General features: G+C 37.1%; 1 protein-coding gene across 1 annotated transcript in view; it reads right to left on the minus strand.

The window, feature by feature from the left end:
* Nucleotides 1–1,017: 1,017 nt before the first annotated feature.
* Nucleotides 1,018–23,593, minus strand: part of LOC134540245 (ras-related protein Rab-2) — a 34,416-nt gene continuing 11,840 nt past the window's right edge. The window contains exons 4-6 of the mRNA XM_063382867.1: nucleotides 22,419–22,594; nucleotides 14,355–14,535; nucleotides 1,018–3,174 (exon numbers count right to left, since the gene is read on the minus strand). Of these exons, the coding sequence (XP_063238937.1) occupies nucleotides 3,079–3,174; nucleotides 14,355–14,535; nucleotides 22,419–22,594 (453 nt within the window). The 3' untranslated portion in view covers nucleotides 1,018–3,078. The remainder of the gene's footprint in view (nucleotides 3,175–14,354; nucleotides 14,536–22,418; nucleotides 22,595–23,593) is intronic.

Below are 23,593 nucleotides of genomic sequence, written 5' to 3' on the forward strand. Positions count from 1 at the left end.
TTGTAAAACGCAGTGATAAACTCTAGAAGGTATCGGGACCACGATTTTAAACCGCTACTACGACTCGTAAAGATCGATTGTCATAGAAGCCACTGCAACTGCTTGTGGTATTTTGATTGCGTGCCATCTATTTTACGTCTGGCTATAAGTAATGTACAAGGACACTAAACAAAAGACAGAACAAAAGACGAAATGTAAATAAACGTGTAGGAAAAATGATTTTTTATTGTTTGAGGCAATGAGATTTATTAAACGTTACGAAATATCTGTAATCATGATATGACGGAGTTAGATGAATTTTGTAATATATACAAATATTGCCGTATTTCGTCCTAAAATGTGTAACAAAATATTACACGGTAAAAACCTACTTAATTACGCTGGGACGTAGATAATCGGTAAAGTAATCGTTAAGATAATCGCACATTACGATTAATCGGAAAGTACTCATAATCGCCGATTACGATTCATCGGTATCCGCATCGGTGCACCACTATTTTTTTCCACACATTTTACGAAATAATGTATGCAATTTACTCTGCCACAGACAGTAACTTTCGGAATCGGTAAATTCAAACTTTGCGGTATGAAAGAGCAATCAGAACCAAAGGAAATGGGAAGCAGAAGAAAGGGTGAATCAAGAGGGACAAATAAGCCAACAAGGTCCAGCAGTGAACGATGGCATCTCAGGATGGTGCCTCTTTCAAGGCATAACATACACAACTCCGTACCTTCTACTGTGTGGCAACTTCAATTTGTGCTAGTGTTAAATTGATAGCCAACAGACATCAAAACAAATTAATTTAATTAACTATCCTGACAAAAATTCAGCAAAGAAATTGAGACTGAGCCTGCCCCAAGTATTAACTTTGTGCTCACTACTTTAATCAGTGTTTTTCTTAGTGTTTAAAATGTAATTTACTTGGACTCATATGTCATATCTTTGTATATGATGAAAGGCAAACATTTTTGAGAGGATGGTGCAAACTAAATTGAACACGTTCTTTGTGCGTACACTTTCATATAGATATACATATATTTATTAAATTAAATAGTTCCATTTAGCAATTAAAGTGTACAAAACCTTTTTACATCCTTTTTTTTTTATTTAAAAGATACAGTTTTTCTACAATTTTTGTGCCCTATCCTATTGACAAATGTGATGTTAACTTGCAAAACCAGTGGCTTAAATTGGTTCAAACTCCTGATGTTATCTGAGGTTCTTTCCAAAGATAAATCTAATGAAATAAATAGTGCATCACAATCTGTGCTACCATCATTTATAATACATGCATCCAGAATACAACATACTTACAATGCTAGAATTACAAGTAACATGCATAGTATAATGAGCACAGCCACTCACAAAAATATTAATTACTTTTCAAAATTCATCAGCGCCACAATAATTGGCGTACTAAAAGAAGCAAACATTATCGCATGGATGTATACAGGTTTCACACTGGATGCAATATTTTTGGGATTGCATCCACTCTCAAAAGGCTGTCAGTGTCTACACAGTTAAATATAGACCAACTTTTTTTTTATAACTCTGAATTGATCTAACAACCACTTTTAAGCACTAGAATAAATCACATGTCAACTACAAAAAAAAAGTTAATCTACTGAGTTAATTTACATGTGGTCGAAAAATAATTGACAAAATAACCACCTAGTAGTTGGTGTTGTAAGAATACATAATCACATTACTCAAAAACCCTTACAATTAGCTTTCTGATAAAGCTGAAAACTGAATATGGCTTAATTCAAGAGAAAAGTGGCTATAAAAATAGATTGGGGCACGGAGTAAATAGGGTGGGGGTTAAATGGCAAACAACTGCAGGAGAATGAGTCAACGGTGATGACGTAACTAAGTGAAAACTTAAGTTATCTCAGCCACGTACTGTCTGCAGTGCTCATGAACTATCAGCACCAAAATGCCCCCAAACTGGAATGCAACGACACTGTTAGCAGATCAGGAGACATACTTCAAGCTGCAATGTATCTGCTATTGTGCACTTTGCAAGCGAACATAAAAAATAAAGTTACATCTGTGGGATTAAACTATAAATAAACATACAATTGTGTGCTTAAAGTACACAAGACTAATCACGATACCAATTTTTAAATGGGCATGTTTTCTCATAACATTATTTTGTATGAAAGTTAACTTAGAGAAACTGATGGAGAGTTAGTTTGTATATAATTTTGATTTCCGAAAAAGGGATTCCTGACAATGGGGGAAAAAAAAAAAAATTAATGAACATAGATCAAAATAATCATATATATAAAATCTTGTCTTTTAAATAGAACTAATACCACAAAAAAAAAATGGTTATGTGAAATACTTTAAACCATTCCACTGATTACAAAGTTTTCATTACTGCCAGTTCCTAACAAAAATCAGAGTTCATGGTGCAAACCCCAATCACCATATTTAGTTTATACTTTGTAAAACAAATAAAAAAAGATAAAAAAAAATTGCCAGGCTAATTGTAGTATATAGACATTTTGCTAATAAAATATAATAAAATGCATAACAAATTTATATAAATCCAAATATTAAATAACAAAATTTTCAAGCATAAATTACATACTTATTTAAACATTGTACAATTGTATTTTTTGAATATTATACAATCGCCTACATAAAAACACACATTATACAATTCAGTATGATTTCTACAGCTAACACTAACAGCTACAAAGTGCGAAGAGAGATTTTTTTTTACTCTTAACATATTTCTAGATATTCAACAGAACAAAAATAACTGACCTTAACTATATTAAGTTTTCACATAATTGATCACAGAGCAATATGCCCTACGACTGTTTTATTTCCTCACGCTAGACAATAAAAAAAAAGGGAAAGGAGAAACGAACTGTGACTGGAGTTAAAAAAAAATGCAGGGCCCTGCGCGAGAGACGGCAGAGACGCAAGAGACAGGAGGTTGAAGAACGTTTGGCACGAGGCACGGCCTCGCGGCTGCTGCGACCAGGGGGGGGGGGGGGGGGGGGAAGGGTCTTGTGGAGAGGGGTGCGGCCTCACTCGCAGCAGGGGGCGAGGCGCAGCAGCTCCTAACAGCAGCCACCCCCGGGCACGGAGTCCCTGGAGCCGGCGGGCAGGCTGGGGTTGGTCGGAGAGTGCTGCGGCCCGATCTTGATGCCGTTTGCCTGCAACACCCACCCAGCCCTCGCTACAGCCCCGAAACCCCTGTTCTTCATTCACCTAACATCTCTCAATATCTGCAAGCATAATTTCCTTTTTAATAACTTGTCATAAAGAAGAGTTTCACATTACAGTGGAACCTCGATGATACGTTCCCGTTTCATACATTTTCCCATGTCATACGCAGATTAATTTTGGTCCCGCCGAAAGTATTATATTTACAACGGTTTACTTTCCCGGAACATACACTTATAAAATCATTAATTTCCTGTTTCATACGTTTTTACGAAGCGGAAAAGTCCTAAAATTCACAAATTTTATGTATATATCCCTCCTGATAAAATACGTTATAATGCTTTTATTTTGAAAAACCTTCATTGTTTACCTTTGCAAACGTAAGAAAATAACTATCGCACCATAGATATGGATACTATCAGGAAGACTGTGCACTTCGCTAGTAGCATCTATGGCCAGCAGCAAGCGATACTAGTGGCGCAAACTAGCAATGATTACGAAAATGGTGCATGCGCTTTACCAAGGCACGGATCTCATATTTTGTGCATTCATTAATCTTTTAACTGAATATACCCGTTTGTTATTGTTTTCTTACAATCGGATTATTTTGTATTTTAAGTTTCTCAAGTTAAAATTTTATTGAAAATTGTTCTGTTGCATAAAGTTGTTTGTAAAATGAAACAAATAAGCAAAAATTTCTGATTTTATTTTTACAATGGCATAATTTTTTTATTTCCAATTTAGGCTTGGTGACTTTTACCCCCCCTCCAAAAAAGGACTTCATAACATTTTGTAAGGCCACTGTTTCTCATGTCAGCTTTACTTGATTATGGACTGTATTTTACATTTCTGGTGGTTTTATTATATGTATAATATAATGATGAATTCATATCTTTCATTAATATAATGCAATTATTTACTCATTATGTATTTAAGTTTAATCTGACATTGTGCTGGTATGCTAGATTAAAAAAAAATTGTAATATTGCCATTACCTTTTCATACACTTTCCCGCATCATACACCATTTTTGTGCCCTCCGTTGAAAAGTGTATGACAGGGGTTCTACTGTATTTTATATGTACAGCAGAACCTTATTTTTATAAACCCGGGATTTGCAAATTCCCGAATTAACGTTATTTTCCGTTTAGTATTGATGCATTACTTTCCTACTTTATGCTAAAAATATCCCGCAATTTACGTTGCACACCACTGCATATAATAGCAAACCAACAGAAAAGTTTGGACAGAAAAATAAAAGATGAAAGTGAATGGAATGAAGTTTATTTATTATACGTTACTGTGTGTGCATGTGGTCACTGCAAACTTGGTTTGCCTTTGTAAACCACTTACATTATTCTTTTTTTTTTGCTGCGTGCAATGGCAAACCACATGGCTTTGAACCAAAAAATTTGAAAACGTGAATATGAAAATTAGGTATGTTCATTTTGATATCTCTCTCCTTTAAATTTTAAAGTATTATGCATAAAAATAAATTTGCAAACAATGGATTACTGTGCCTTTGTTAAAATAAGTTTTAAAGCAAAGTATCAAATTCCAGTAAATCAGGCATCTTCGTGCATGTCCGGCACCATTCTTTTTAACACAAACATTTTGGAAAGGCAGTTGGCACCACTGAATTTTCAAACTTTGCAAATAGAAACGTTTAACTTTGCAAATGGAAACTTAACTTTTTCTGTACTTTAATGTAATTTAATACATAAAATTTTAATTTGCACAGTAAAATATAAGAAAACATCTTCATATGAATATTTTACACTGATGAAACCTATTTTTTTTAAAACAAAAACATTAGAATCACATCAAATATAGACAGCAAAAGGAAAATTATTTTAACTTAAAAAAAAATTTACTTCTAAATTGTCAGAATTTACTAAAACAGGCAAAATTCTTGGCTTATGAAATCAAGTAGTCAAATGGACTTAGCACTTGTTAAAAGATACAGTTGTGCCACGCATTGCACTGTGTTTATGCTAATTCTGGTGACAATAGGTGGTCCAATATTCTCTTCTTAGATATTGTTTCTTTCTGGAAGACATCTACTATTAAACTAAATGTAAATTTTGAACTTGAAAATTTGTCAATTTCTTGCCAGAGATGACCGAATTGGACTGTGTGAAAAATGACATATTTTGATTAATAGTGGTCTTGTCGGTGAAAAATGTTTATTACAACACCCCTCTTTTTCGACCCTATTTCCGGGAAACGTGAAGAGCTGTACCAATGGAGTTTTACTGTATGTAGTAATTATATCATGCTTGTTTTAAATTCATTTGCTTACATTCTGTTAGTGTTGAGCATGCACCAATTTATACTGTTGTTTATACGAAAAATAATTTTTAAATCTGTAAAAATGTACTAAATATAAATAATTCTGAAACTTGTTATCTCTTAGAGGCATGTATATTGTCGCGGTCTGGAAATTTCATTACTTTTTTTTTCTTAAATTTAGTTTACTTTTGTTAACGTGTTGGTGTACGTGCGCGTTTCCAGGCTCGGCCGGTAGATTTCGACACGCGGGTATGGGAATATAGGTTACTGCGATAGAAGTTTGCAAGCGCCGCGGGCTTTTGCGAGGCTGCGTGGGTTGCTAATTCTCGTGGGTCGCTGGCCAGGGCCTGCTGAGAGGTTGCAACACGCCGTTCCAGAAAAACCCGCTGCGCTACGCTTGTCTCTTGTTTGTCGTTCTGTGTGTTCTGCCACGCGAGGCTCTTTGTGTACGCGTTTCGAGGACTCTGTCCTGATTAGTGATGCCATCTTGCGTCCGAGTTTGGAAACGTAGACGGAAAATTAACAATCGAGCAGCGCAAGAGGGAGAGGGGGAAACTCGCTCGCGCCTGCGCAGAAGGAATAGCTGACTTCATTTGTTTTTCAATTTTTCCTTGTGGGAAGGGAGGGGACCGCGAGTTGCCCTGTGGCTAAGTTTCCCCGGTGTTCGTGTTTTTTTTTCCGGCTTGGCCCAGTTTTGTAGTTAAAACCTCCTTCCAGGGAGGGGCCGAGGCTTTTTGCCTGGGGACCTCTCTGGAAGCCGGGTCCACGTCGGTTTGAAACAACTTTGCTTCGCCTCAAGTCAGTAGGGTAAGTGGTTGGCCATGGCTCGTTCGCAACGATCATTTCTTGGACGATCTTCGTCTTAATCTTTTAAGTAATAATGTAGTATTGTTCCACCTCTGTTATTTATTATTTGATTTTGGGAAAAATCGACGTCTGGTTATAAGCATGTAGATAGTGGTTACTGGGAAGTATACTATTCTTCCGCGGAGTTGCGATGACGAGAGAACCGCCATGTTGTAGTGATAATTGTTTGCCGGCGGACGTCACTTTAATATGTATTTAAGGTATTTATTTATTCATGAATCTAAGTGATAAATTATTATTTATGAATTCTTCTGTTAACCTTTTTTTTTTTTATTTCTCAGAGTTTGTTTATTGTGCTTCTCATATTTGGATTAGTAAATAAAACCTGTGTTTGAATGAACTAATCACGTTTCTTTTCAGTACATAAATAATACCCTACACTTCCTGTATAGGGAGAAGACTTGATCTCGAGTACCATGCTTACCAACAGCTACCACCCCCCAAATGTTATAGGTTATTTATTGTTATGTGTATAGGTGTACGCGGGACGTCTGACGGAGTCACGTCACAAGTGGTGGAGGCGCCGGGTAATAGTCTCTTGTAGGGTTGTTTGTGCTTTATTTATTTATTTTTTTTCTCTTCTCTTTTTCTTTTGAATTTAATCATGTTTTATTATAGAGCAGCGCAAGCAGGGTCGTGTGGGAGCACGCGGCGGACGTGTTGTGTTGTGCTTCACGTATTTTTGTTAGTAATGTTACTGTTGTTTTGTTTAAATTTAATGAATAAAAAGTTTTTGGTTTAGTTAAGGTAGTCACTCAGTCAGTCAGTTAGTCAGTCAGTCATGAGTTTCTTTTTTTTTGATCAGGTCACCTATCAAGGTTTATTAATTTTAATTACGTAAATTTTAATGCCGGTTTAATGATTATTTAATTAATTTTGAAAATTATCATAATTAAATTTTGGTTAAGAAGTAAAGAGTTTGTGGGGAGTTTTGGTTTAGGAATGATGTTAAAACTTGTGTTAAGTAATGTTGTAGACAGTGCTTGTTGCGGGCGAGGAAAGTCATGTGTCGTGGAGCGGTGACGAACGCGACACGCAGCTGTTCGCTGACCTTGAGCGGCGGCCGGTCCGGCGCCGTCCGGCTCGGCACGGCGCGGCAATGCTCGTTCCGGCCCGGTGTTTACCGGCCGGCTGGTCTTCCAAGGATACAGATAAGAGTTTTACAGTTATTTTTTTTAATGATTAAATTTTATGTGCGTCATTGAATACACCGTTTTTTTTATGAGTTAATTTAATGTTGAGAGTAATAATTTCAAAGTATTTATTTATTTGTCATTATAATTATTTTTGTTTTAATAATAATTAATTTTTTTTAACTTTCTGTTTTAAATTGTAGGAGGTACACAGTAGAAGGGATTAGCTCTGAGAATAGTGTGAGGTTTGTTTATTTGTGTAGGTTAAGGGAATGAACTCCAGGGGAACAGTCTTTGAGATGAGAGAGTTGTTGTTATTGTCCAGCCAGTGGAGCTGAGCTGGGACAATTTGAGGTGTCCCTGGGAGAGTAGGGACGGTAGCGCAGACCCATAGAAGATGGGCTGGCTACTGGTTAAGGGTCGGGAGAACCCTGTGTTGTTAGTAGTTGGGGCAGGAGTTCCCCATGGTAGTACCGAAGTGGCTATCCCGTATGGGATAAGGGTACCACTTCAATTAATTTTGTTGGTGGGGTTAAAGTCCCCTGTGTAGTGGGCCTATAGGAGATAGGCACTACAGTGAAATTTTTGGTTGTCCTGGAGGTAAATTCCCTAGGTTAAGTTAAGGAATTGTTTTTAAAGTTAGGAAGTAGGGAAATGTGAATCATTGTTGGAGAGTGAGTTAGTGTACCTGCCTACGTATTAAATTAAATTTTATTGAATCAATTTATGAGAAAGTGTATTGTGTTGAGGATAATGGAAGTGAGTTAATTTTTTTTAAATTGGTTTTTAAGTTAAGTATTTTAAGTAATAAAGTTAAAGAATAGAGTGAGTGGAGACAGTTATGATTGAGCATTTTTTTTATTTATTTTGTTTATCATACTTGGAATGTAATGTTTTAATTTGTTCTCTCAACATAATTAAAATTTAAATAATTTTTTTTTAATACAGTGCCTCTTATACATTTGTTGACACAAGTAATAAAGCATTTTTATTTATTTACAATTTTATTTTAATTACACAAAAATTTGTATTTAGCTTGTGATACAGAGAAAATTTTTTTTTTATGAGTTGTTTTGTTTGTGCTCGATTCTTATCGGTTTTGTTAAAGTAGTGTTACAGTACTCAGTTCAGTGGTGACCTGTGACTGACTGCACGACTAAGAAGACTGAGCATGGTGTTACTGGCTGCACATCAGAGTGAACCTGATGGCACCACCAGTAGCTGTTGTTTCGAGGTGTTGCTGTTTTCACCAAACGAGACCAACCAGCTGATTGCTGCCTACAGCATAGCAGATGTTAAGGTGAAAGTATTTTTATTTTTCTTATCATGTTCATTAATTTTTGTTAAATTTTTGTCTAGGATGTTTAATGCAATTTTTATTTCAGCTTTCGTGGTTTATTAATTACAGGCAGATTTTAAGTGAATAAAGAAAAGTATTTTTTTTTTTTGGGCAGTCTTATTTAATGATTGTTGATTCAGGAGTTTATTTTTTCTAAGAGAGCAAGTTAAACTGTTAATAACGGTTAAAAGTAACTTACCTAATTTTTGCCTTGTTTTGATTGTTGATTTTGGCTATGGCCCTGGTTCGATTGGGTGGTTCTTGTGTTATAAAAAATTTATTTGATGAAGATGCCATTTTAGGAAGTTAAGGTAGTAATGTTGTACAGACCCTGGAGGAATGGGCTGTAGCGTGAGGGCATGGAGGCCCTGGTTGTGACTGGGTTCGCAGGGTAGGCGACCCTTAGTAAATGAGTAATGAGCCTGGGGAGTGTTGTGCTCTTTTGAAGTAGTGGTGGCTACCAATGTAAGAGGCACGGAGGTGTAGAAGTGGTGGGCCAGGAATTGGCACCACAGGGATGATTGGTCGAGCCAATCCTGCCGCTGAGAATTTTTTTTTGTTGTTGTGGGGTTAGAGTCCCACAATGTGTATCCACAGGAGGTGGATGTTAGGCATCTATTGGCTTTTGTTGTTTTGAAAAAGATTAGAAGCATGTTGCTAGTCATCGATTTTGGGTTGGAGTCATTCGTGAACCAGGTGCCAGAGGTCAGATCGTCAGAATAATTTAAATTTTGATTGATGAGATTATTTGTAAAATTATTTAGTTTTGGTATTGAGTTTTTTTTGTCCATGCGGGTATGTTTAATAATTTTTTTTTAAGACTTTTCAAATAGTTAACCTATACCCATCTTTGTTTCGAATCGTTTAACTATTAGTGTTGACCAAGTACAAAAGTATTTTCATTTGCCTATTTGTCGCTGTCACATTTATCAGGAGAACTTGTATGTCAAACTTAAGATACCTATTGTTCATGTTAATTCCAATTGGAAACTATTTCAGTTTGTTGCGGTACCTTTCCGCTGGAAAAATAACACTTGCCACTTGGAGCACGAGCCAAACTTTTTAGCCGTAAATAATGAGCAACTGGTGACCATTCAGGGTAGAAATTTGTTGGATTGTCGTCCCTTCGAAGACAGTTTATGCTTTGTTCCCAGATTTTCAGGTGATGCCATGGGAAGTTCTCTATGTCCTAAAGCTTTATTTCAGGGAGTGACTGCAGAGAAACTTGGTGAACTGTGTGCTTACAGATGCCATTCGGGAACCCACCTCATGATTACGCAAGCTGGTCCTGAACGGTATTTTCTAACTAACCCTGTTGGTAAACTAGAAGTACAGTGTTTAGGGAATAAGAACCAAACCTTGTTTTTAGCTGCTGCGGATCGACCTGGCGCTGTGGACATTGAGGTCCCTTGCGATTGTCGCTTGTACATGAATGATGAGCTTAAAATTAATGAACTTTATCCGTGTGATTTTCTTTCTAAAGCCAAATTCCAAATGATTCATGTGATTCCAGCTGCTTGGTCAAAATTAAAAAAATTAAAGATTTTACCTTTAACAGCATCTTCACACACAGTTTTTCCTTCATTAGAAGATTGTTTAGACGAGGATTGGCCTTCTGTTATTCCTCACTTGAATTTGGTCATTTCACGTTCCTTTGCGAGGCCCGAAGAATTACAGCTGCGAGACCCGGTGGAAGTTGTAAGCTTTTTGTTAAAACATTTACAAAGTATTTCTTTATTTGTGATTGGTGGTACTTTATTAATAATTGTTGTAAGAAACCCTTATCTAGTGGGGATTGGTACCTTCCCCCGCGTATCAGCTTTTAGTGAAAATGTCATGTTAACAATGGAGATAAGCATAACTGTATTTATACTTGGTGTCATAATGTGTATGATTCTTTTTCTGCTATGGAAATGGTTGTCACTCAAGTGGAAATTACGGAAAACTGAGGAAATCTCACCTACTGTACAGACTGATGTTACAACTACAAGTGAAACCTTTAACTTACGTGATCAATTTTCTGAGAATTGTCGATTAAAATCTAAGTTGGTGAGTCAGGTGAGGAATTTCATGTTTACCTCACCCTGTGTGACTAATTTTACAGAACTGTTGGTTATGTTTGATTTGTTCACCCCATGGAGGGCACATAGTTGTTAAACACTTTTGTGGTTAGGATTTATAATGTTTTTTTTTTTTTGTAATTAACTGTTCAGTCCAGAGGTTTTACTTTTTGTTTAAAAAACAAAAAAAAAAAAAAAAAAGAGACAACAATTGAGGATGAATCTAGGGGTCCAAGCAATTATTAATCTAGGGTTAATTTTTTTTCTAATTATTTGTTTACGCTCGACTTTGATTTAACCTGGGTAGGGATACCTTGTTCCTGGTCTATCCCCTCCCCTGTCCAAACCTGTGTGCACTCGTGCCTCTGAAGACAGTGTAATTCCTTTTTTCCACAGACTCAAGTGAGGCAGAGTTGTTAGCAACAAGTGTTTACGTTTTCTTTTTCTTTCTTGAAGAAGAGACAGTGCATCGATGTACCACATCCAGAGACTCCGACAATTACGTAAGCTATGTGAAGAACTTTCCTTCGCCATGTATGTCCTCCTGACTGAGGACCATGTGTTGTGCAGCCATTGAACTTGTGTGGGAGATGGACTACTGTTTCCTCCCCTGTTGTGTGGTGGGCTGCTTATAACTCATGAGGAGTTATACTGTGGAAGCCCCTTCCCAAATTGGTTGCTGTGTGTATGCGAACTTTCTGTCTTAAAAGAATGAAGAAACGGATCAGCATGGGGCTCGTTTTCGTCGACTTGTGCCGAACGAAGAAATCAGTTACTCTCGGCCAACCAGCGACAATGCTATATATTTTTTTTTTTTTTTTGTTCTGTAGCTAGTAGCTGCAGAGGCGTGTTATGAAGACCTTGGACTTCACCTAATCCTTTGGACATTTCAGGTTCCTTTCCTGATGTTTATCCTTTGTTTTCCTGACTTGTATAGTCCATTCCTTTTCTCTTGGAGGCCAAGCTCCCATTTTAATTTAGCTATGTTTGTTTCATTTTATTGACATATTTATGATCATCGTTGTTGTTGTTGGAGAATAACATGCCCCTGGACTCATCCTTGGTTAGTTATGCTGTTTATGGAACTGATAAAGATTAAATGTAGGGTGGATCTTTTTGTAAAATATTTGACGGCATTGTTTGATAATTATTCAATAGGGTTACTTCACAGTTTTACTTAATGGAATAATTTGAATTTCTTGCTTTTAATTGTTTAACATAATGTTTTGATATGACGTTAAAAACAAACCTTCCCCCCTAATTAACTTGTTGAAATAGGCTTGACAGTGTAGTGTATGTTCTTTGGTGAGATTTTGATACTGGTGTTGAAATGTTTGTTCAGTTTCACTGGGGAGACATCCCCGATGACATGCTGCGAGGAAGGCAGGCTGAGGGCAGAACTGCTCTGAAGGCTGGATCCTGGGTGTGAGCTGCAGATCACACTTCAAGGACTCTTCTCTCCAGCTTCAACTAGGGCTGATCTGTCCACGGTTCATGCCTCTCCTAGTTGTATGTCGTACGAGTAGTTTTACGATGTGCCAGCCACCATCGATTCTTACAGGAAAGAATTGTTTCCTGAGCTATTTTGTATTTTGTATTGGTTTAACTTTTTCAGTTTAGACTTTGGAATTAATTGTTGTGGTAACACCTAACCTTCGTGCGCTGTCTTGTTCGAGTAGGCATTTAACTTATAAATTTTTGCCCCTTGGTTTTGTTCATTGTTAGGAATTTTTATGGCTTGTGGGGCACAAGCCCTTACAGACCGGGGTAATGTCGCGGTCTGGAAATTTCATTACTTTTTTTTTCTTAAATTTAGTTTACTTTTGTTAACGTGTTGGTGTACGTGCGCGTTTCCAGGCTCGGCCGGTAGATTTCGACACGCGGGTATGGGAATATAGGTTACTGCGATAGAAGTTTGCAAGCGCCGCGGGCTTTTGCGAGGCTGCGTGGGTTGCTAATTCTCGTGGGTCGCTGGCCAGGGCCTGCTGAGAGGTTGCAACACGCCGTTCCAGAAAAACCCGCTGCGCTACGCTTGTCTCTTGTTTGTCGTTCTGTGTGTTCTGCCACGCGAGGCTCTTTGTGTACGCGTTTCGAGGACTCTGTCCTGATTAGTGATGCCATCTTGCGTCCGAGTTTGGAAACGTAGACGGAAAATTAACAATCGAGCAGCGCAAGAGGGAGAGGGGGAAACTCGCTCGCGCCTGCGCAGAAGGAATAGCTGACTTCATTTGTTTTTCAATTTTTCCTTGTGGGAAGGGAGGGGACCGCGAGTTGCCCTGTGGCTAAGTTTCCCCGGTGTTCGTGTTTTTTTTTCCGGCTTGGCCCAGTTTTGTAGTTAAAACCTCCTTCCAGGGAGGGGCCGAGGCTTTTTGCCTGGGGACCTCTCTGGAAGCCGGGTCCACGTCGGTTTGAAACAACTTTGCTTCGCCTCAAGTCAGTAGGGTAAGTGGTTGGCCATGGCTCGTTCGCAACGATCATTTCTTGGACGATCTTCGTCTTAATCTTTTAAGTAATAATGTAGTATTGTTCCACCTCTGTTATTTATTATTTGATTTTGGGAAAAATCGACGTCTGGTTATAAGCATGTAGATAGTGGTTACTGGGAAGTATACTATTCTTCCGCGGAGTTGCGATGACGAGAGAACCGCCATGTTGTAGTGATAATTGTTTGCCGGCGGACGTCACTTTAATATGTATTTAAGGTATTTATTTATTCATGAATCTAAGTGATAAATTATTATTTATGAATTCTTCTGTTAACCTTTTTTTTTTTTATTTCTCAGAGTTTGTTTATTGTGCTTCTCATATTTGGATTAGTAAATAAAACCTGTGTTTGAATGAACTAATCACGTTTCTTTTCAGTACATAAATAATACCCTACACTTCCTGTATAGGGAGAAGACTTGATCTCGAGTACCATGCTTACCAACAGCTACCACCCCCCAAATGTTATAGGTTATTTATTGTTATGTGTATAGGTGTACGCGGGACGTCTGACGGAGTCACGTCACAATATATTATTATGTTGCAAATATATATTTCAGTTTATCAATGTCTCACTTTGGTTTTAGTGTGTTTTTGGCAGTGGCATAGCCAGGATTTATGTATGGGGGGTGCGGGGGGTCCTCCCCCGGAAAAATTTTGATTTTAAGGTGTAAAATATTGCTATTTTAGCAGTTTTCGGTTCTTAAATTTAAATATTGTAATGGTAAAAATTTTATTAATTTTAATATGAAATTTGTTTGAGTGATGAATAAGAAATTAATTAAAGATTTGGTGCTAAGGGGAGGGAGGGGGGAGGGTTTGAACCCCTAACCCCCCCCCCCTGGCTACGCCCCTGGCTTTTGGATACGTAAAATGAAAATATGACAATAATTCATGTACAAATTACATGTACCATAGTTTTATGGTACCTACCTACCATAATCAACGGCTCAACTGAAATAAATTGGAACAAATAAACGTGGGGAGAAACAATACCTCATTGTTGATGTCGAACACGCCCTCCTGGATCTTCTCGTAGATCTCCTTGGCCGTGTTGATGAACGCCTCCTCGACGTTGGCCGCCGTCTTGGCCGAGGTCTCCATGAAGATGAGGCCGTGCTCCCGGGCGAAGGCCTCCCCCTCCTCCTTCTTCACCTCCCGCCGCCCGTCCAGGTCGCTGCGACACACGGCACACGCATACCGTCACATGGCCGCCGCTTCTACGACACGCACTCGACTGTTCTCCGGCGGGACCAACGTGAGAATAACTGCAAGTAGAGATGCTAGTTTTACCAAACAACTATTTCTGTAAAAATATTCTGATAAGTTACTGAAAAATTCTCGGAAAAAAAGTAAAATTTTACAATTAGTTTTACATTTGCAGAAAAACCCAAATTCTATCAACTCTTTTTACACAAATATTACTACATAACAGAAGAAGTGAGCCAATAGTTGGTAAAGAAAGACGAAATGTTAATCTACATACCTGCATGCTCCACTGGTCTACGCATACTTTCAACTTAAAAATTTTAGGTAACGTAAAATTTTACAAGTGATGTAATAACAAGAGTATAAATACCAAACACTGTACACAGGTACAGACCACAGCACAGGAAGATTGTTCTGGTATCTCAATACATCAATCTTTCTTTAATTATCTGTATCTATGTAGGTAATGGAAAAAATTAAAATTTCCTAGAAAAATACGTGGTTAAATTTCCAAATGAAAAATTTTTCCACTCGCATCTCTAACTGCGAGGCAAATGATTATAAAACTTTCAGTGACTGATGTACATAACTTTCTACTTAGAGGACAGCATTATATTTAATAAATTACTTAGTAGGAAGACCCATTACTGCTCCTTTTCTCCTAGTGGGTCAGCATCTGCCCCTAATGAGTCGTCCACACTTTCCCTCTGTCGAGTTTACCTCTGCCCCGGTGTGGGAGGTGCAGTTTCGCAGAACACACTTCTATTAGGATGGGTTACTGTAAAAATTTACCTAAGAAAATGGTTTAGATCAAAGAAATATTTTTTGTGTTTAATTGTATACTTGATAAGTCAACTCAGCCAACAAAGCACAAAAGTTTTTTTGAAAATCAGAATTTCACATTTGCCTAACTTCTTAAATGGCGCTCTGGTAACTTTATAGAATAACATTTTTTTAAACTAGTATTTTTCTTGGAAATGTAGTCATAGTACAAATGTGGCACTTAAATACAATAATGAAATATGAATCTTGCTGCGAATACTCACTTACAGAAAATGTGCTAGAAATTAAGTTTAATAAAATACTAAACATTTTATAGGTAAAAAAATTCACACTTGAAAACAGGTTTGTGAAAATAATGAAATATCCCATATTATAAATATCAAAGAATTTGAAACATTCATCTTGGAGTTTAATAAATTATCGTCAAAACTGAATGGGAAAAAAATTTGACCATTTAAATATACAAATGCCTAATGAAAATTTATTTAGAATACATTAAATTATTTTATTGATCTGAAGTATTATAATCTCTTTTACAGCTTAAGTCTCATGCACAGAGCTGATCATTTCATTTTCTTGTAATCGCTATTAAACGATTTTCCTGTAAATTTATTCTGCTAGCTCCCTTTTGGTTTGTAATATCATAAAATCTCAAAGAAATAATATAAATAGTAAATGCAAAAAAAAAAATAATAATTGTGTTGGTTGGTACTTGTAATACAGTAGTTATCTGCGAAACAATACACAAGTCAAGCATAGTGTCCATCTGAAATTTGTACCCATAACATTTAATTTGATCAAAAATTATATATACTTTATAAAATAAAACAAGACAGTAAAAAACACTTTTGAGTTTAAAGGTGAGATAAAAAAAACACTAAAACAAATTTAAAATTTTAATGACAGTGCCCAAAATTCAACAATTATAAAGCGAATTCGCAAAGCTTTGTTTGCTGGCATGTCGGACACACAAGAACATTAAAATATCAGCATTTATCCACGGCATACCTGCCAACCTTACAGAAAAGCAATTAGTACAATTTACAAAAGAAAATAGTACAATTATAGTACAATCATTGAAAGGCAATTTTTATATGTAATACAGGCGCGGCAAAAATTATTTTGTTTTGCATATGTAATGTTCACAAAAAAAACTGTAAAAAACAATATGGTAATAATTTGGTTTTGGAAACATACCTTTTTTTTAATGATTCTAAATGCATGTCACTGGATACATATCATGGTGCTTGAATACGTTATTTATTTTTTCTGCAGCAGGGATACATGTGTGGCAGATTTAGCTTTCTTGAGAAAAGTTTCATCGAAGTCTTGTTCATAACAAATGCTGTTAGTACGTTTTGCCAACAATATATTGTTTAAAACTGTCTGACATTCAAGCTCTGAAAGTGGTCCTATTTTTTTTAATGCTGCTAAAAACCCTCTCACACTCAGCATTGCTATGTGGAATAACCAACACTGATAGCATTGCATGAGCAACTCTGTCATACTTAAGACCACCAACACCACTACCTATTTTCCCTATGTAAGACCACAACTTGTCTATTCTCTCCACTGAATCCAGTGGGATGTCATTGTCCACCTGCAAAGAACAAAACTGTTGTTGAAGAATGTCTAGTGCCTCTTCACGTGTCTCCCCATCCTTGACAAGTAGAACAGCAGGAAACATGTCCACAAAATACTTCACTGAAGAAAATGATGAGCTCTCAATATTTTTCACATTAACCACTTCAGCATGCTTTAAAATTTCATTTTTCAAGGGAAATTTCAAAATAATGTAATCACATGAGAGTTTAAAGAAATTCCTAACTGATTTGTAAAACTTAGATTTGTCAGACTGTGTCAATGTAGCCACAACTTTTGATGCATTGCAACCCACAACTAGGTCTTCATCGGACTTCTGGTTTGTAGCACTATTGTACAGAACATCAAGTACTGGTGTTGTCTTGATGACATGAGGTTTTACAAATTTCACAAGCAATTCTTTTAACACGTCAGTCAACAATCCCCTAAGAAGATGTATGTGAGGTGTTTGAGATTGCAGGATAACATTTGTCTTATCAAAAACAGGAATAACATGCCACAAAAAATAATAAACTGCTTTATTTAGGTCATCAGTGAGAAACATGAAAACTCTCTCTTGACGTGACAAAATTGGAATGGTTTTTTGCTCTTCTGGTTCACATGACTGCTTGATCTTCTTGCCATAAGTTGAAGTTCTTTTTAAGGAACTTTCACCTGAACGCAAGCCTGCATTTCTGTTTTCATCTGAAGCTCTGCAAGAACTTTCTTCGACTTTACCTGGCAACTTCTTAGGGATTTTGTACAAATGTAAAGAACCTTTTGGACATTCAAGCTTACTATCTACTTCTTCTTTATAAAACCACATTAAGGGTTGCCACAAATCTATTAACCTACCGATACACTCTCCCAGGGATAGCCACCTAGTAGAGACATGTTTCAAGAATTTCTTTGATTTTTTGTCACAGAGGATTTGCAAATTCTTGAGCTGCTCTTTACGTTTAGCACTTTTATGCAAATAGTAGTAAATATCAACAAGGATTTCATCTACACGAACATGAAGCCCTGTGGAACCCTTTTCTGCTGCTAAGTGCAGTAAATGGCATGCACATCCCAAAACAATAATATTTTCATTATGTTGTTGAAGTTCTGCGGCTACACCATTTTTGTGGCCAATCATGACCGATGCATTATCGGAACCTAGGGCAATACAATTTCTAACAGGAATGGAATGCTTTACTAAACTGATGAGTTAACATTTTCCCGATGTTTTTCCCAGTTGCAGCACCCTCTAACGGTACAATTTCAAGCAAATCCATTTTGATTTGAGAATCTTTCTCACTAAAATAGGTCATTACAACTGGGTAAAGCTTAGAATCATCGTTGCTCCCATCTGTAGCAATTGAAAATGGAACTTTTTTCAACATACCTGCTCTAACATTTTGACGCTCACTTGCCATTTCTGCAATTATTGCAGTGGTTTTGGTGCGTCCACAACTGTATTTCTTAGATTCTTCGCTCCTGGGAAACATTTTTCTCAACAAAGGTCCAACATGATCTGCTACTGACACCGGCAGGTTATGTTCCAGAATAAATGATGTGAAATAACATTCTGCTCGAATAACACTAAAATCGTCACTTTGAACACTAAAAAAATTACTAATGTTGGTTGAACTTCCAAGTGAAGCATTCCTTGTGTGTTTCACTGTTCCTTCGTGAACTTTCAAGTCATTTCTACCCCCGTGCGAAATATTTATTTCACACGAGCAATAAGCACAGAAAGCATAATTGACGCCAGGTTTTGAACGCCTAACCCACGGAATTTCTTTACTATAACAATCTAAAAATACTTGGTTATAAGATTTCTTTTTCTGTTTACTCGCCATTTTTACCGCGAATTTCCGCGCATGCTTGAAAACAAACAATTCCCGTACGCGTAGGTGTAGCCAGGGGGGGGACACTTCATAGGGCAAGGCAATCGCATTTTTCTAGTTGCTATACAGTTTTATCCAACATCTGAGCACGAAAATTATAATCAAAATACCACGTTTATTAAATAAATATTACATTTGTTTTAACATTTTATCAAATTTATGGCATAAATTGGTATTGTTGAAATGAAAATAATATATTTACTTAAAAGAAAATAAACAAATTTTCGTTGGCATGTTGAACCACTTGTTTATCCAACACCATAATTAATGGCGTCGGCGTTGAATTAAGCAATATTAGGTTTAATAAAAAACTTTCTAAGGAAATTTTGTTTCAATCATGTTGAAACAGTAATCTGGTTAAATAATATCAATGATTTCATGAACTACTTTATAAATAACTGTTGACTGTTATGAAACATGCCTGATTCGGCTACGTGTTGTGTTAACTACTGGTACAACAAGAGAAGAGATAATAATAATTAACTTTACTTTAAGTTTCCGCTTGACGAAACTAGGTATGTGTAAATTATTAAAACGAAACAAAATAAAAGTTTTGTGTAATTAAAATAGTGATGAGCATTTTGTTTTCATGCCCTACAGAATTTCCTCTTTTTAGGCTGTGTGTAGTCGCACGTTGAGGACAAGCACACAATACATTAATACCTAGGTACTGTTCTAAACGTCAATGAGTCTCAAATTCTGCTCAAACTTGCTACTTATGTACTTTAATTAGTCTAAATGTTTTGTATGAATTTTATTTTTAGGTCGAGAGGAAGGTGTGGGTAAAAATTTTGTATTGCGTATCCAAGTCTATCCCTTGATACTAATGGCATTATCCTGTGGTAATGATTCTTGTTGTTTTAATATTAATTAAAACAGCAAGCATCATGTGCCACCGAATAAATCATACATGATCATGCCAACAGGATCAAGGGATAAACTTGGATACGTGATACGGAACAATTACCGAGGTGAGGGTTGCGATAAAATGTAGTGTCTTTTAAATTTTTATGTTGAAATTAAGGTTTTTTCTCCTTAACAATTGCTATACACCTGTCTTCAAGAAGTGAAGATACGGTAATGATTTGTACTTTCACCTAATCCATAAATAATTGATGCCATTGGTAACAGCTTCATTTCAGTTTTTGTGGAAAAATTGTACAACTTATGCAGTTAAATTTGCCAGAAATACACATTGCCTGTGTTAATGATTAAATACTTCTGCACGTTTTTTTATGCATTAGTTTTGTTTGCGATTTGTAATGCAATTCGTTAGGTACCTACGAAAATCCTAACCTTAACTTCAATCAGCGTGATTCTACTAGAACAAAAATTGTTTCTTGGACATAAAAAAATTCAGCAATTTAATATAATCCAAAAATATGTTGCATGTTATGCATTTTAACAAATGTTATGATACGTAAACAAAACATTTTTAACTAAAATGAGGTTAAGGCAAACACTGTCCCGAAGGTAAGAAATTTACTTATTGTTTTAAAAATATTGCTCTCCTAAATCATTTTATGTTACGTTTACCGATATTTAGTTAACCCTTTCATTCCCATTGATACCATATGGCAACATAAATTTTTAACCTCTCTTGTGAATGCAAATATAAATATAAATATAAATTAAATTCTGTTTTCCAATGGTTGCCATATGGCCATATCCTCAAAATGTATATATATTTTATTAAAATTATTTTTTTAATATAACTGTAATTCTAGATATATATTTATCCGTATTTTACCTAAGAATATTTTTTCTATTTACAATAATTTGGGAATGAAAGGGTTAATTGATTTGCTTATAAGGGGGAAAAAAATAAAATCAATATTTTTATAAATATTAATGCATGCACGAAAAAAGTCACAAGCTCGCCAACATTCAGTTGAAGCTGCAAATTTCCCTACTATTCAAATTAGTGTTTTAAGCATATTAACTGCAAATTGTACTTACTACGATCAATGTTGTATTTAAATTAAAATTTACTTATAATTTGATACGTAAGTCTTACTCCAGAAGGTACTTTATCTTGGTTTTAAGCCATTGCAACTTCGTTTTAATGTTTGTCAAGTTTGCGTTTTTGTATAGCAACTAGAGCATTTCTGAATAAAAAAACGTAGAACTGCAATAGCATTGAGTGTCCACTCTGTACTAGTACTTTATTTACTCTATGGGTGTAGCTTCTCCCTGTAGCAAACACGGTAATTTTCCACTGCCAATGGCGTTCAAGGTTACGTTCGTACAATGAGTGATTATTACGGTACGCTGTAGTGAAAATATGGCATAACTACTACAAATGGAGTATGCTAGTTCCGAAAATACAGTTTTCTTTATTATCTACTAAACGTCTTCTGTTGTGTACGATCTTGATACCGCATGTCGCATGTTCGATACCGTAATTGTATGACATCAGTATAGATTTACTGTTACGAATCACCCAAATGAGACAAAAATTGGAAATAGCTTGGAAATCGTACAATAATTTACACCAATAGTACAATCGTACATTAGGGCGCAAAATCGTACATTGTACGGGAAAATCGTATAAGTTGGCAGCTATGCACGAGTTGCACACTCAGTCTTTAATAGCGAGTTAAGGAATCTTGATACAACTCATTGATTTTAAAGGCCTTTATTCAATTAAAGAAAAATTAAGGACTTTGTAAGGATATTTAGGAGGCATACGAACTCTGCATATAGTAAATATCGATAAATTTTAAACCAAAAAAAATGAAAGAGAAATAACCTAAATGATGTGCCAGACTGAGACCTAAGGGGCCCGCCAAGTCAATGGTGTAGTTTCATCAGCGAGGCGGGATGAGTGCGATGCTTGCTGGTCCTTATAGCACAAGGCTCTGAACTGGCTCGCAGTCTTAATAGTTGTGCATAGGTCGGATATGATGTGTGACAGGTAACCGTACATTATGCAGTGGAGAAATGAAGACGCAGGTCCCTTGGGTGCTTTCAAAAATTTCCACAGTGTGTGTCACGCCTAAAAATTATTCTAAACACTAAACACAAACGTTTTAGCCATTTTTCCTCTTCTTAAGATACAGTTTTTTAAATTAAACATGGAAATTGAACTACTGCATATTCTTAAGGGTTCCGCCTACCCGGGCACACACACTGTGTGCACAGCTTCAGGAAAAACAACGCAATTTGAAAACTACTCTAGCTATCCGAGTGGGGGTCTGCTTACGAACAGCATTTAAGAGTTCGCAGAGGGCCCGAAAAGTACTTTTAATTTTGGATCAAGTTTTTAAACTGTATTTCTAGAAGAGTTAAAATGGCCAAAACGCATGTTTTCAGAGTAATTTTTAGGCGTAAAACAACCGGTACAAATTCTTGAAAGCACTTAAGGGACTTGCATCACACATTTATCTTCATTTCTCGGCTATATAATGTTACGGCCACCGCTCAGATTTCACAGTTCTCCTGTGACGACGAGAAGACTGCGCGCCAGTCCAGAGGTGACACACCGCGCTAGAAGCACCAGCCAGCGTCGCGCTTGTCATCCCGCCTCACCAACACACTTACACCCCTGACGAGGCGGGCCCCTTAAATGCTGTATGTACGTGAACAGACGCACCTCTTGTTGCCGATGAGCATGATGACCATGTTGGAGTTGGAGTGCTGGCGGGCGTCCTCCAGCCACGTGGTCAGGTGGTTGAAGGTCTCCCGCCGGGTGATGTCGTACACCAGCAGCGCGCCCGCCGCCCCGCGGTAGTACGAGCGCGTGATGGAGCGGAACGCCTCCTGGCCCGCCTGCGAACACGAGCGCGGTCACGGCTGGCCGACACCCCTTCCCGCACACGGCACTCTGTGTCACGATGACATCGCGTATGGCCAGAAGCATATCGTCGCCTGAGAATTGGAGTGTTCTATGTCCATTGAAGTCGGAACTGAGATGTAAGCATTTGAAAGTTCAAATAACTATGAATATCACGGCATAGAACAAAATAATATTGGTTCTTAAATTAAGAACAAACATTTTTATGTGCGTAGACATGTGTGGATATAGTACAAATGAATACTAATATTAATTTCGTGTCCATAGCATAAAAAAAACCCTAAAAAGTGGACATAGAACACTCCAATACTCAGGCGGCGATTAAGGAGAATTTCATTTGGGTTGAGGGTGGAGGAAGGAAGGATAGAGCCACTTTGTCTAGACTTTTTAGTATTTGGGGGAAATATATCCTCCCCCTCCCATGCATATGCCCCTGAGCATGGCCTACAGTAAGGAACCATCCTATAATTTATCTGGAGTGTGTCACTACAGGAAAGCAAATCGAGAAGGATGAATCAGGATTCTAAACCTGGAACTCCTGAACGAAAGGCAAGTGTCTAACCACTGTGCTATCTCGCTGCACACCTGCACTGCTGAGTCTTTGAAAGTCACCTCGATCACATATCTATGGTTTTCACGAACCAGCGCGATGAACTAGCAAGCCTCTCTCCCAGCCTGCACAACAGATCCATGCTCTCGTGTAATTCGCTGCGCATGTTTTCACTTGGCCCACCTTGTAGTAATCCTACAATACACACACACATTTCACAAGCCCAACTTTCCTTTGCTTTATCACGTGCAGATCAGGAACCGGACCTGCACTGTCAGATCCGCCCAACCCAGAGACACCACATCAGCCCTTCAAGTGGCTGCCCATTCAGGTAGGGCCTACTTGTGCCTACAAGGACTCACCTTATTTGTTTTGAATATATGATTTTGTAACTAACATAACTCAATTTATGTATTAATCACTT

This window comes from Bacillus rossius, chromosome 16 (assembly GCF_032445375.1).
Source record: "Bacillus rossius redtenbacheri isolate Brsri chromosome 16, Brsri_v3, whole genome shotgun sequence".
In the NCBI taxonomy this organism is placed as follows: Eukaryota; Metazoa; Arthropoda; class Insecta; order Phasmatodea; family Bacillidae; genus Bacillus; species Bacillus rossius.